Consider the following 16,039-nt stretch of genomic DNA (forward strand, 5'->3'; position numbering starts at 1 on the left):
GACTGGACTTAACCGTCCAGGGGTCCTTTACCTTACACTTCTCATAATTCCCTGTGAAGGGGGATTGATTCTTAAACCACTCTGTAAACTGTAACTCTGTGGTTCTAGATTCAGGTAGGTAGTAGCCGTGTTGGTCTGACACAGTCGAAATAAATAAGAAAATTGTCCAGCAGCACCTTAGGGACCAACTAAGTTTGTTCTGGGTATAAGCTTTCATTTGCATGCACACTTCTTCAGATTCTTCTGTGAATACTCTTAATGAACTACAGCTCCCAGAATTCTTTCGGGGAAGACACAACTATTTAAAGTGGCATCAAAGTGATTTAAATGTATGGTCTGAATGTGACCCTAAAGTTTCCCATCAACAGCTTGCACCTGGGCAGCAGACTGAGCAGGCACATACAGGTCCAAACTTTCCTGCTATGCTGAGGTGTATTTCTATTTAAATTCTAGTACATTATGTCTAATGTTTGCATGGATAGATATAAATTAGCACATGCACATTTTATGTAAATTGGTGTCTTCTCTTTTGGTGAGGCCAAAATGGACACTCTAATTGCCTATCTACATTCTCTCCCATCTCTAAGGTAGCCCATTTTCCAGCATTAGTCTATTTCTCTTTGAGAGAAGGAGAGGTGGACATATAGGGAGAAAGAGCAACTGGAGGTCAGTGCGAGGGAGAGGCTTGAGTTTTCTTTTTCCAAATTTTTTTTGTCTCCAGGCTTTCTAAACCACCTGCTGCTCTGACCCCTAAACCTTCCCCCCTTCTACTCCCATAGTCTGAGCCTCTAGAAGCCCAACAAGCCTTCTGGGGGAAATGGAGGCCACAAAATATTTATTCATTCTTACATTTGTGCCTCACTATTCCACTAAAAGAGTTCTCCTCCTCTCCATTTTATCCTTGCCATGACACCCCTGCGAAGTAGATTATAGGCTGGCCTGGCTGAGTGAGCTTCGTGGTTGAGTTGGGATTCGAACCCTGGTCTCCCACCATCCTAGGCCACACCAGCTCTCAAAAATGTTTAGCTGTAAACGCCAACCGCATCCGGTGGCATCCCAAACACCGAGGCGTCCACTGTTGCTTTGTTGTCGTTCGGTGCCAAAGCTCCTTTGTGAACGTCTTTTGCACTCTGAGTTTTAATTGCGAGAGATTGATCGTTACCCTAATTCAGTTTGACTCTCCATGCTTCAACTTTGCATATTCAGTGCAATAGGGCAGGAGACAGATGAAAGGGCTTTTTGTTGTTGTTTGCAATTTAGCGCAGAGGGAAAGCACTGACTCTGTCTCGGAGAAAATGGAGGAGCTACAAGAGCAGCAACTTCTTATTGCTGCAGTGCCAGCGGCCCTCCCCAAACCGAACTCTTGTCAGTGGGAGAGAGCGCAGTACAGGCCATCCCTGCTCATTCAGTCCTTAGGTCCCCTTTAGGTGATGGACAAAAATAAGCCGTTCGGCCATCCTGAAACGAATTGAAATAGCTTCCCATCATTACTACATTGGTTCACAGACTATTGAGACAGAGGCAATGTGGATCTTTTATTTACACAGAGCTTATATGTGGCACACTGCTGGCCTCAAGGCATCGTCACACAATGCACATAGCATACCCCGCAACATCCCCTCAAAAAGCTCAACTTTTGTGTCTGAATTTTTTACTTCTTGAAATATGGCAACCCTACTTCACCCCCAATAACCAGGCAACATTCCACGTTGTCTGAGCTCCTTTCGGATTACCTTTGTCCTCTCTCACACATCCCTTTTCATTTCCCACCACACACACCACTAAAGAGGATGGCACCATTTGAGCCTGGATAGCTCAGTTGATTAGAGTGTGGTGCTGATAATGCCAAGGTGGCAGGTTCGATCCCCGTATGGAACAGCTGCATATCCCTACATTGCAGGAGGTTCAGCGGTTCTCGACCTGTGGGTCCCCAGATGTTGTTGGACTACAACTCCCATCATCCCTGAGCTCTGGCCTTGCTAGCTAGGGATGATGGGAGTTGTAGTCCAACAACATCTGGGGACCCACAGGCTGAGAACCGCTGGAAGGTCCTTTCCAACTCTACAATTCTGTGATTCTATGTAGAGGATAAACTCCTTATTTGTATGTAGAACAAGTGGGTCCTGCAACAAAATGTTGCAGTATGATCAGTGTTCCAGTCAATCCACAATGACTGTGTCCCAGACACTTTATTTCATTCCTGTTCCAACCCATCCATTTCTCTCTCTCTCTCTCTCTCTCTCTCTCTCTCTCTCTCTCTCTCTCCCTCCCTCTCTCTCTCTCTCACACACACACACAGCCAATAGCATTCTATGGCTGCTAAGCATGCTCAATCTTCATTGGGCTGTTTTGAGATATGGTTCCCCACCCCCTTTTTGGTTTCTCACTCCCCCTGAAAAGCAGGATACATGATCACACTAGAGAGGATAGGCCAAAGAGGGCTGCAAATGATGTAAAGGAAATGTAAAGAAAATTCACCTTAGTGTGGTACAGTGGTTAGAGTGTCAGACTAGGACCTGGGAGATCAGGGTTCAAATCCCCACTGAGCTAGAAGCTCACATGGGGCTCACATTATTGTATACAATAAATCTCTGTCCACAGAGACAACTAGACAACTGCTTTGGGTTCCTCTTTATCTCCATCATATCTTCATCTCTTTATCATATGGAAGTTGCAAGTGCCAGGGGTGTGGCTTTAGGGCGCTGCCTAGGGTGGCAGTTGACACACCACCCGAAAAGAGGATATGCACTACTGTAAAAGAGGACCACCAATCTGCATAGAATTTGCATGTGCTAATTTATATGCATCTAAATGCAAATTTGAAAATAATTAGCAGAATTTGAATTTCACAGAAGGGAAGCCAATTACTTACCCATGCAAATCACTCCCCTCAAATCTTTAAATTGATTTGCACCCCAATAAGATCACCCAAATAAGTTCTTACTCAATTAATTTATCACCGAGATCATCCAGAAATCAATCTGAAATCAATTTCCCTTTATTAACTACCCCCATTCAATTCAATCATCACATCATTACCCCACTAATAAAATTCAAAATAAATAGGGCGCACATTGTGATTCCCTTCAGGTGGTAGGGGGAGGATTTTTATTGCTAGTCAAGGTGGCCAGTGGGTGGTCTATCTTTTCCTTTTCTGTCCCCACCCACATTAAAATAGAAGGCAAATTAACTCTGTGTAGGGGCAACCATCTCTCTGTGTGTAACAAATTCCCTGGAAAGGAAATGAAAATTGCCCTTCTGAGACGCAGACGTTGAGGTTTCAACTCACAGAGCATCAGCAGTGAGTCTTTCTTTTGGCTCAAGTAAGTGGAGGGAAAGAAGAAGGAGAAAGCTGGACCACCCATTGGCACATCATCTCCTCCCGTGTCTCTAGCACTGGACGTAGGGAAAATCTATTCCTGTAAATCCATTTAAATACTGGCCTATTTCATAGGAGAGAGCTGGTCTGTGACCGTATTAATAAATTCATTCATTCATAGGAGAGAGGGCACCTTACCATGTTGTCCCTGCCCCACTCCTTCATCCATGCACTCGAAAACACTTGCAGGAGACTAGAATGCACATTTATGTATCACAACAAAATAGGAAATGCATCGCTGGTGAAGAGGGTGGATATTTACATTAAAAATGCGTATGCTAATCTATGTGCGTGGGAGCCAATTTAGAAAGTTATTTCTGTATAGGCATAGCTACAAACTTAGAAATGATGGTTGTCATTTAGAGAGTAAAATACAGCACATCTCCGTAGTGGGGAAGAGAGCGGCTAGGGGGCTTATGTGCCTGCTCAGTTCAGTTCTAAAGTCCTCACACTTCTTTCTTTTGGTACTTCTTCTTTACACCAGACTTGGGCTGGACAGCCCTTCAAAGGGAAGACTGTCCTACAGGTCACAGTAGTGGGGATAAGCTGAAGAAGGGACTCAGAATGATGTCAAGGAGATATAATTTAGCTTACGCTTTCCCCATAGTGTTGTGTAGTGGTTAGAGTGCCAAACTAGGGCCTGTGAGACCACAGTTTCAGCCAGTGAGGTGAGGACAGTCCAACCCAGCCACTGCCCCTCAGCCTAACCTACCTCATATGGTCGTTGTGCGGATAAAACGAGGGGGGCAAGAACCATGCACTCCTTGGAGGAAAAGGCAGTATATGCATGTCATAAATACATAAATGTGATGGGATTTTTGTTGCTGCTGCTGTTGTTATCAGGCAGCCTTAACCAAGCATTTTCCTTCCAGATGTTTTGGGCCACAACCCTAGCTGGCTGGAGTTGATGGGGTTGTACAATGGTGCCTCAGGCTACATACGCTTCAGGTTACATACACTTCAGGTTACAGACTCCGCTAACCCAGATATAGTGCTTGAGGTTAAGAACTTTGCTTCAGGATGAGAACAGAAATCGTGCTCCGGCGGCAGAAGGCCCCATTAGCTAAAGTGGTGCTTCAGGTTAAAAACAGCTTCAGGTTAAGTACAGACCTCCGGAACGAATTAAGTACTTAACCTGAGGTACCACTGTAATCTGAAACATCTGGAAGGGAATAGCTTGGTCAAGGCTAACATGAGGCATCTCCCATTTATGTGACCTTTACCTGTGGCCTGAAGCCATGCTGTCCAAACCTAGGTTTGCCCCCACAGTGAGAACATGCAGTAGCACCTGGTGTGTATGTTGATTTCCTCCAATCTCTGGGCAAACCCTAAATATGAAGCTAAGTGGGGCAGCTTTTCCTCTTCTTCTCTTGGCACTCAAACTGCACTCCTACATTGCTTTATTCTGAGCCTTATTGTTGTGATAGATGAGATGCAATGTGTTCGCGGGGGGAAAGCGGCGAGAGAAAATAATTACTTAAGTCGGACAGAAACTCCTTGGCGTGTTGCAGTCCATAAACCTCATCTGTCTACCCCCAGGAGCAGTGTGTTGTGGGGGGAGGTCCCCCCCCACTTTGCACAAAGCGCACAAAGCTTTGCATTCAGCCTGGCAAGCTCAAATCCATCACCGTCAAAGTGCTGCGACCGAGGAGCGCCATGGCATCTGAAATGACTGGGCTGGAAATTAAAGATAGCTCAGAGTGCCGATGAAGTGCCTGTGAAAAGAGGCAATTCCACACATCTGCCGGCAATCAGCGCTTATTCTGAAACACCCTTTTCATCACCCCACACCTAGCCTGCTTCTTGAGCGTTCCTGGGCTTTCTTTCTTTCAAGTTTCAGAGGCTGGCCCACTTGGCAATCTCATCGCAAGAATGTGCATACCCCTATTGTCACTGCGTAGGACTCTTAAGAGCTGGAATTGTTGAATAGTCTCCGGCAATTCAATTTGTCTAATCCCCAGATGACAGAGAGCTGTGATTTACAGTGGACAGTTCAAGGGGAAAGGGGAATTGTCCCTCACACTTCAGGCCGGTTTATCCATGGCATAGAATCAAGCGATAATCAAGTTTTACTGTGATTGTACCTCTTCAGTCTGTAGGGATGCGGGTGGCACTGTGGGTTAAACCACAGAGCCTAGGACTTGCCAATCAGAAGGTCGGCGGTTCGAATCCCCACGACGGGGTGAGCTTCCGTTGCTCGGTCCCTGCTCCTGCCAAACTAGCAGTTCGGAAGAACGTCAAAGTGCAAGTAGATAAATAGGTACCACTCCAGCGGGAAGGTAAACGGCATTTTTGTGTGCTGCTCTGGTTCGCCAGAAGTGGCTTAGTCATGCTGGCCACATGACCTGGAAGCTGTACGCCGGCTCCCTCGGTCAATAAAGTGAGATGAGCGCTGCAACCCCAGAGTCAGCCACGACTGGACCTAATGGTCAGGGGTCCCTTTACCTTTACCTTACCTCTTCAGTCTACGGAAGGTGGGATAAATTTTTGGCCCTGCAGATCCTGATGAACTGCAACCCCCATCAGACCCTGCAAGCATGACCAACGTTCAAGGATGATGGGAGTTGTAGTTCATCAACATATGGAAGATTTCCCACACCTGGCCTACAGATAGAAGCAGAGCCAGCCGGCCTTTGAAGTAGGGTGAGGTAGCTGCCTCAGGCAGCAGAAGCGCAAGAGATGGTGGTCCACCTGCCCCACCACTTCTGCCACCAGCAGAATGCCCGCTCTCACTGGAAGCGTTCCAGTGTGTGGCGTTGTCTTCCCCACCCCTCAGTGATGCGGAGGGGACATTCCAACGCACCATGTTGCCACTCGTCTTCCCCACTCCTGGGGCAAAGAGGTGAGCATCGAAGCCTTGTGGAAATCTCACCGAGTTTGGCAAGCATGTGTATGTTCTGGCATGAGGAGGAAATAGAGGGCAGGTTATAGAAGCAGTGTGGGGGCAGGAAGCAGTACATTCCTTTTTTCTCAGGTGGCAAAAGAGGGTGGGCCGCCTGTGAATAGGAGCTCTTTAGTACTTGCTAGTTTGTAAGGTGGCACACTTACCTCTGCCATATCTTTAATGCATTATCTCTACACCAGTGGTGGCCAAATTTGGCCCTCCATCTGTTTTTGGACTACAACTCCCATCATCCCTAGCTAACAGGACCAGTGGTCAGGGATGATTGGAACTGTAGTCCCAAAACAGCTGAAGCGCCAAGTTTGGCCATCACTGCTCTACACAGACACCTGCATGTGTTGAGAGCCTCCTGCTGAAGTACACAAATGGTATGATTCAGGTTTCTGTATGTACAGATGCCCACCTCACGTGGCATATTATGCCTGGGAGAGCCTTTGCCCAATCTTTAATTTCAAGATGCTTCCAGCTCTGCCCTAGGATAATTGCATGGCCTGGGGCAGGCGACTCAAAGGGAGGTCCCCATCTGTAAAATGGGAGCAGGATTGTAAAGCGCTAAGTAGCATATAAATGAGGGATAAAATACTATTTGACAGTATGTTTGGACATGGAGGCTGGGACTGAGTGCTTCCCTCATGCCTTGGATTGGCAGAAATGAGGAGCAATTAGCCAGTCGAGACCCAGTCAGTGGCAGCAAGCAGTGTCTGACTAAATTCCCCAGTGGCAAATAATATTAAGCAAAAACACCACTACCACACAATCCTGGGAAATGGTGTAATTTATATGCAAATAAACAATGGTGGTTGTCTTTCTCCCCATATCGCCTCTAACTTGAGATTCAAATACAGCTAGGGAAGAGTTGGCATAGGAAGCTGCAATCTGGAAGTCTTTGCAAAGCTCCTTGCTTCTGTGCCTTCATGTCCTTCTCTCCCATTCAATGCAGGTGATTATCTGAGCTGCAGCAGCTCCCCGTGCCTAAATGGGGGGACCTGTGTCAATGAGAGGAAGAGCTTTGTCTGCGCTTGCCGTTATCCTTTCGGAGGAGCCAACTGCAGCACGAAGATGGTGGCGGAAAACGCTCCTACAAGTATAGGCGAGTATAAGTGCGACCTAAGCCATCCCTTTGCCTGGGCCTCTTCTGCTATAGATCAGAGATTACGAGACCCAAGTTCTCTCTCCTAGTTCCTCTCGACAAAAGCTCCCCAGTGGCAAAGTCATGGCTTTCTCTCTCTCTTTTAAAGCACTCGGTTCATGATGAGAGTCCGCAATCCCCCGTTTTGATGCGTCCCACATCACAAAGTATAAAATTTGATTTCTTTCACAAGCCTGTCCATAAAAAAAAATAATAGCAAGCAGCCCTATGGAGGGATTGAACAAGATGGTTGTCAGCCGAGCAGCGCTATCATAAATAGGCCAGAGCAAGCGGGCAATTTTTTTGTTACAGAGGCTGTGAAATTGCATTATTGGGAAATTACGCGTTTGAGTAAGGCTGCGCCTTCCATTTCAAAATAAAAATAAATAAATAAATAAATAAGCAACGGACATTCGAGCCTGAGGTCTGTGTGTGCGGCAGCAGTTCCTTTCTCACATTCCCTCAGGAGGGGAGAAAATGGAATTGGTGCCTCTTGCCTGTGGTTCTTCATGAGTTCAGGAAAAGGTGTGAATCGCACTAGTTTATGTACAATGAGATGCATGTTGGCTCTATCTGCGTAAAACGGATTTCTGAAAAAGACTCATCCCTTCTTCGTGCAGCACATAGCTAAACTATGGAACTCGCTCTGACAGGAGGCAGTGATGGCCAGCATCTTGGATGGCTTTAGAAGAGGATTAGACAAATGTAACATAGCTGTCAACTGTCCCTTATTTGGCGGGAAAGTCCCTTATCCCAGCACCGTGTCCCGCTGCTGTCCCTTATTGATGATGTCCCTTAAAATTCCTGGGTTTCAAAGGAAGCACCTCCTCTCCCTCCCTCCCTCCCTCCCTGACAGCCAGGGAGGAAGGAGGCTCCAGCTGTGCTGCTTGGCTGCGTTGCTCACCCAATAAGGAGTCTAAGAATGACTGGGGGTGGAGCTTGCATGCCTTGTGCCCGGCCGCGTTGTCTGGGGACTCGCCTTTGGTCAGCGCTTCCCAGTGGAGAGGTGACGGTGGTTTTCCTTGCTGCATACCCTTTACTGGGTTGCTGCGCTGTGGGAACCACCGCTTGAGGCTTCGTTTGGTTGCTGGCTGGGCTTTCTGCCTTTGGCTCGGAGGGGCTCAGAAGCTGAACATACCTGTGTCCTGAAAATCCCTTATTTTGGCTGCTGATCCCTTATTTTCGAAGCTGCTGGTCCCTTCTTTTCAAATCTGTAAGTTGACAGCTATGAAATATAATCATTTCACCATGTTGCTTGTTACGTGTTCTCAGCACCATAGGTGCCGGCTCCCTGGGGCCATGGTGCCCAAGCACCCACAAAATTCCCCATGAAGGAGCCTGGCACCCACAAATTTTGGCACCAGAGCCATGCACGCTGCATGGCACACACGTCCCCAGACACCCACGGTCATGGAGCCAAGCTGGCACTCCTGCTCAGCTCCTTTGGACCATTTTGCACAGTGTGCAAGCAACAGCTCGGAGCAGACACTCAATAGGGAGCCACAGGCAGTCTCATGAGGACAGGGTCAGTTCCAAGGTGGGTCCCTCCTTCATCACTTGGCAACCCTGGCAAATGTCCCTGAATGCAGAAGCAGCAGTCAGTGGCATCAGCCCTCCGATGGGTCCGCCATTTTTCATTTCCCACAGTGACTCCAATGAAGCGTCATTCTGGGGCATTCTGGGAAATTAGAAGAGAAGCTCCCAGACTCAGCTGCCCAGGGCAGTCATTGGGGATGGGGGTAGAATCATAGAAGTGTAGAGTTGGAAGGGACCATGGCGGTCATCTATTCCAACATGTTGCAATGCAGGAATCTTTTGCCCAGTGTGGGGATACCTTGTGTTTGATCACAGTCACATCTTCCATTTTTAGGCATTCGCCCCAAATTTATTAGATGTGTCCCTCCCAAAGTGATTTGTGATATGTCCCTTAAGCGAGTTACAACATTTGTAACAAAAATAATACAGTGGTACCTCGGGTTACAGACGTTTCAGGTTACAGAAGCTTCAGGTTACAGACTCCGCTAACTCAGAAATAATACCTCGGGTTAAGAACTTTACTTCAGAATGAGAACAGAAATCACGCAGCGGCGACGCGGTGGCAGTGGGAGACCCCATTAGCTAAAGTGGTACCTCAGGTTAAGAACAGTTTCAGGTTAAGAATGGACCTTCAGAACGAATTAAGTTCTTAACCCGAGGTACCACTGTAATCTGGGTTTGAGCTCTCACACCAACACTAGACTCTGCTCAGCCACAAATGTTCAGTTGAGGCATCACAGTGACGCTTGCTATAAAAATGAGCAAGCTGAGATTTGCATTTGGAATACATGAAATCTGTGTTTGATGCCTCTCTCAGCCACAATTTTGTCGTTTCTCAATCATTTTTTTACAGTGGTGCACGCATTGCTTTATATGCTACGGGTGAAGGAAACGAAACAAAGGACATTTTTATTTCCCCATTTATTATTATTATTATTAAGCTTCCAAATCTCCCCAATCTTTGCTTGCGAGCAAAATTTTGGGCATATGCAAGCATGTTACATTTGCAAAAATCTGTGACACAGCCATTGGGGGGGAAGAGAATGGCATGAAAGCTTTTCTTCTTAATAATGCAGCACAGTCAAGACTGAAATTTCCTTGCTGTTTCCGAAAAAAAGAAGCATTTTTTTTTCCTATTGGTGCGTTTGACGCTAATTGTGGAGAAAATTGCTTTCTATACAGTACTTAAGAATTCATTCCGCTTTTCTTCTTTAGCTTCTTGAGAACTTGACAGGAGGCCTGGGGGGAAAGTTTACAACCACCCCTGTGTCTGCAATACAGAGTTGATCCCATTTAAATAGGCAATTCCGCTTGAGGAGAAAACAACAAAAGGCAGATCTGGATGTTATGGCAGACGTGGGGTGAACGTCGAAAATAGCAGCCCTACGTGTAGATCTTCCTGCTCGCCTGTACTTACACTCGCTCCGTAACATGACAGCATTGTGCTGGTTTCCTCACCTTTTTGCTTTGTACTATTGGCTGCTGTGGGGCAGGCAGCAGGACAGGTTTCACAGTGAGGTAGAGGAGGGAGAAGGTGTCTTATCAGCCCAACGTATTTTAAGTCTTATGACTCTTACTCAGGCATAAAACAGCTAAACCAAGGATGAGTGGTTGTGACCTTTAAACCCCTAAATGGCTTCGGCCCTGTATACCTGAAGGACCGTCTCCATCCCCATCACTCAGCCCGGACACTGAGGTCCAGCACCGAGGGCCTTCTGGCAGTTCCCTCACCGTGAGAAGTGAGCTTACAGGGAACCAGACAGAGGGCATTCTCGGTGGTGGCGCCCGCCCTGTGGAACGCCCTCCCATCGGATGTCAAGGCAATAAACAACTACAGTGGTACCTCTGGTTAAGAACTTAATTCATCCCAGAGGTCCGTTCTTAACCTGAAAGTGTTCTTAACCTGAAGCACCACTTTAGCTAATGGAGCCTTCCGCTGCCGCCACACCACCAGAGCACGATTTCTGTTCTCATCCTGAAGCAAAGTTCTTAACCTGAGATACTATTTCTGGGTTAGCAGAGTCTGTTACCTGAAGCGTATGTAACCTGAAGCGTATGTAACCCAAGGTACCACTATATCTGACTTTTAGAAGACATCTGAAAGCAGCCCTGCTCAGGGGAGTTTATAATGTTTGATGTTTTATTGTGTTTTTTATCATTTCTTGGAAGCTGCCCATAGTGGCTAGGTCAACCCAGTCAGACACGAGGCATATAAATAATAAATTATTATAATTATTAACCATTAGCTATGCTGGCTGGGGGTCAGAGGAAATTTTAGGATATTGCAACTTCGAGGTCTCCTCAACCTTCATTTCTGAGTTTCATTGGCTGTTATAGGAAAGAAATACACATTGGTCTCGCAATTTCAATTGCAGACCCATGATTGCCATAACATCTAGCTTCACCCAACGGTTCTAGCAAATGTGCTTATCTTATCTTTGCTTATCTTTGCATTATGTTTGTCCCCCCCCCTTGCAGATTTTACAAAAGGATCTTACAGATATGCACCAATGGTGGCCTTTTTTGCTTCGCACACCTACGGAATGAATACTCCTGGCCCTATTCGATTTAACAATCTGGATGTCAACTATGGGTCTTCCTATGTCCCAGCAAATGGACGGTTCCGTGTGCCATACCTTGGCATTTATGTCTTCGAATACACCATTGAATCAAACAGCCCGCTCCTCTCAGGCTACCTAGTGGTCGACGGAATAGACAAGCTGGGCTTTCGGTCTGAAAACACGAAGGAGAACAAATACCTGGAGAGAGTGGTTACTGGAGATGCCTTACTGGAACTGAACTACGGGCAAGAAGTCTGGCTCAGGCTGGCAACAGGCTCTATCCCAGCCAAATACCCACCTGTCACTACGTTTACTGGCTACATATTGTACCGCACATAAATTCCATTCTATAGGAAAGCGGTCACTCACAGTGGAAACTCTTCTCCTTTGCTTCTAATAAAAATAACTCTTGTTTGAGGCTGCCATCTTTTCTTTTAACAGCTGCATGATAGGCAGACATGAGGCATGAAACCTCTTTCCAAATCAGCAACATTCTGTAGGAAGCAACATTCTGCCTGCCACACAGATGTTAAAAGCAGGAGAGGCCTTGTGGAAAATAGGTGGTGAGGCCTATCTCATTAGATAGTTACCTGAATGTCAAATTTTGAAAACAGCCAGCTGTCCCATTGCACCTTTGATTGGCAAAATGGAAGTATTTGTAAATAGGTCTCCCATAGTTCTAGGCACCCCATCAGCTGAATGTCTTCAGTATGTCCATTATTTTTATGCAGCTATTTTGCACCAGTATAAAAGAAATGTACAAGAAGTTATGCATGTTATCACCATTGTTTAAGTGAATTTGATTTCAGTCACTTTTGGGGTTTGTGTGATGTAGGCCACCAGTGGGTAAAACTTAAGCCTTGCTTTTATGGTCCACCAGCCAGTTGTACAATAGTGGCTCAGAGTGGGGGCAGACATACACTAAGTTTTTAGGGACCTCTGAATTCATGCTTAACTCTGGAATTGAGCTTACAGCCCTGTCACACAAGGATCCATTCCTGGATTCCCTCCCATTTTCCTTCAGTTCAGCCTTGCACTTCAGGGTGTGGAAAGCCTTTTTTGTTGTTGCTCTTGTCAAGCTACTGAGATTCCAAAACACATGTAGTGTCTACTGCAAATCACTCAGTAGATTCCTTCTGCCCACCCTGTCCTGGCATAGCCATTTGCTCATGTACTAGGCAGATCGTGATGACACCATTTTCTATTTTGGGAGGAAGCTGTTGGGATGGCGCGTGCCATCGAGCTGAGAAGGGCCCACCTTTGTGATTGGAATGGTCACATAAACAGACCGGCAGAATGGGACTGCACCACTGGGAGCCTTTCCCAACCCAATGGGTCTACTTCTGTGAAAGGGGCCTGCTTAGAAAGCACCTAAGCTTTTGAATCCCGGGTCCAAAATGGCCAGATTTCATTAGGTTTCACTCTTCATTTGGTTACATAGTTGAAGAAGCAATGTGCACATAGGCCAGATATAAACCATGCCTGCATATATATTTAATTGGCTTCCGTTTAGTCTCACCACCACCCTTTCATTTTTATTTGTTCATACCAAAATTTGTAGACATGTAAGGTTTTCACATTTTACCTTGAAAAGATTCCATCTAAACAGCAGAATTCCAGGAAGTGTAACCTCTCTGTAATTGCGAACTTCCAATAAGTTTTTAATAAATTGTGCGGCACACACTGAACAGATTAAGAAATCAATCAGAGCACTAAAAGAAGTGTGATGCTATGAGGCAACTGAATGAAAGTAGTCAGGGCCAGGGCAAGATATTTTGGTGCCTGAGGCAAAGGACAAGAGAGTGCCCGCTCCCTGGTCCATGTGCAGAAGCCAGCTGGGCTGCCACTTGAACCTTAACACTAGTGATGGAATAGTGTCATCCCATGCAGCCTGCCCAGCACCTCTTTCTTGAGGGGTACACCTCCTTCTGCCAAACGGTAGGGCCGGCCCTGATGGTAGTTTCTCTTGCTTTAAAAATAGCAGCAATAATTGTTGAGGTGGGAATATATATATAGCCAAATTCAAGGGAGTTATATGGATTACACAGTACACCACTCACAGGGGAGAGCTTTGATGAAAACCTGATCAACAATCCATATATTTAATCTGCGGCTCGTAAATTAGACAATTAATAGCACCAATTAAGGGGTTAACACATTCATCCCCCTCACTTCCTGCTGGGTCACATTCACTGATAATGAATCCATGATGCCTAAAATGTTAGGCAAAAAAAAAAAAAAAAAAAATTGGGTGGGAGACTGCGTCAAAGGAACTGTATATTATTTACAACTGCTGTTGAGAATAACACTGGCTCAGCTCATGCTTTGCTTTTTTAATCCTGTCTTCTGTTTATAAAAGTAATCTCCAACACACCATGAACTCTGAATATATATATATATATATATATATATATATATATATATATATATATATATATTCCAACCATTTCTTTCATCAGCTGCACCTTATCTTTCTGTAAATACTTAAAATCCCCCATTTGTCACTAACCTATCCTAGCGTATCATTGAATTTTATCAAATGTCGTGCCCACATGGCTAAATCCCTCCCCACCCCTTGTATGACTTTGTCAGTTTAATAACCTGTTTAGCCCTCTTTATTCCTGCCATGGATAGGGCTAAATAGCGTGGAAATTAGTCTGCGGATGAAATTCAAATGACCCACCAGAGACTGCGTCTCTCTTTAAATATGACTTTCACTGCCCTTCCTGCCCTCCCTGCTTAATCCTTCAAGCCAGGTCTCCATCTTCAGAGTTGCTAATTGTTTTCTTCTAAAGTCCATTTCTTGATAAGGCTCTCTTGTTGTATATTTTCCTCCCTGATACCAACAAATTTCATTTCCCCAGAGCAGACCTCTGACCTATAGCCCTTTCAAATAAACGCATTTACTGAGAGTACACCTATAATGAAAACCACACCCAATTTGCTTATTGAAAAAATAGCACATATACACACTTCTCCATAGTTGTCCTCTTGAAGCTTGTTGGTTACAAGTAATAATTTAACAGATGGATATTAAGACAACATAATGTTTCTAAGAGCGATGCAAGTCTTTTGAGAGTTCTGTTGCTGCCGTCAAAAAACAAACAAACTATGGATGCATCTTTTTATTATTATTATTCTTTTGGAATAAACAAGAATTAACAAAACCAAAAAACACCACGTCTGCAGTTTTTGTCATGTCGGTTTGAGTACAGAACACACAGAGAGCAAGCACAATTTGTGGACAACTCCAGGACCCCAGGATTAATTAATGGCCCCTTCAAATTAAGGCATCCCCCCCAAAAAATGAATATTGAGCAAATTGGCTTCTGGCTCCTCCTCCACACCACCTATTAACAAATGTTATATCTTCAACTCTTTTCCCAGTCTGCTCCATCTTCCCCTTCTGACCACTCATTGCCTTCCTCCGTTGAGGTTTCCCCAGCTAGTGCCTCCCATCAGTCCTCTGCATCCAGCCAGTCCATGACAACAACATCCCCTTTGCAGATGTCTCTGCTAACATGCAATTAGATATAGGTAAGAGGTCCCATCACCTCCTGGCAAATAGAAGGGGGAGAAACGGAGGCAGTGAGAGATTTTACCTTCTTGGGCTCCATGATCACTGCAGATGGTGACAGCAGTCACGAAATTAAAAGACGCCTGCTCCCTGAGAGAAAAGCAATGACAAACCTAGACAGCATCTTAAAAAGCAGAGACATCACCTTGCCAACAAAGGTCCGTATAGTTAAAGCTATGGTTTTCCCAGTAGTGATGTATGGAAGTGAGGGCTGGACCATCAAGAAGGCTGATCGCCGAAGAATTGATGCTTTTGAATTATGGTGCTGGAGGAGACTCTTGAGAGTCCCATGGACTGCAAGAAGATCAAACCTCTCCATTCTGAAGGAAATCAGCCCTGAGTGCCCTCTAGAAGGACAGATCGTGAAGCTGAGGCTCCAATACTTTGGCCACCTCATGAGAAGAGAAGACTCCCTGGAAAAGGCCCTGATGTTGAGAAAGATTGAGGGCACAAGGAGAAGGGGACGACAGAGGAGGAGATGGCTGGACAGTGTTCTTGAAGCTACAAACATGAGTCTGACCAAACTGCGGGAGGCAGTGGAAGACAGGAGTGCCTGGCGTGCTCTGGTCCATGGGGTCATGAAGAGTCAGACACGACTGAATGATTAAACAACAACGACAAGAGGGGTCAGCAGGAGATGTTATTTTCTGTTCCCTGCACATGAGAAGCTTATACTTATTCTCTTCTTTGGCAATCACTCATAGCCAAGTAAGATTTTCTTCCATGAACATGGTCTTAACAGTGGGAGAAACTTATAAGCACAGCCTGAATAAGTCTATAGTTTAATATGGTCCCTGCAATCTATTGGTGATTCTGCAACAATACATAACTCCATTAATAAAACTCCATTAATAAAAAATAAAATAACTGGGATGGTGTCTGTTGTTCTTAAGCAAATTATAGATGCTTTCAGCATTGCTGTATCCCAAATGGATCTCGACTTGAATTCTGTGCT

General features: G+C 45.5%; 1 protein-coding gene across 2 annotated transcripts in view; it reads left to right on the plus strand.

Moving 5' to 3' along the window:
* MMRN1 (multimerin 1) overlaps positions 1-14,682 on the plus strand; it is a 66,994-nt gene extending 52,312 nt beyond the window's left edge. For both annotated transcript variants that reach the window (XM_081924775.1, XM_081924776.1), the window contains exons 7-8: positions 7,222-7,371; positions 11,425-14,682. In XM_081924775.1, the coding sequence (XP_081780901.1) occupies positions 7,222-7,371; positions 11,425-11,846 (572 nt within the window). In that variant the 3' untranslated portion in view covers positions 11,847-14,682. The remainder of the gene's footprint in view (positions 1-7,221; positions 7,372-11,424) is intronic.
* The last annotated feature ends 1,357 nt before the right edge of the window (positions 14,683-16,039 follow it).

Source organism: Podarcis melisellensis, assembly GCF_964234715.1.
Source record: "Podarcis melisellensis genome assembly, chromosome: 9".
Lineage (NCBI taxonomy): Eukaryota > Metazoa > Chordata > Lepidosauria > Squamata > Lacertidae > Podarcis > Podarcis melisellensis.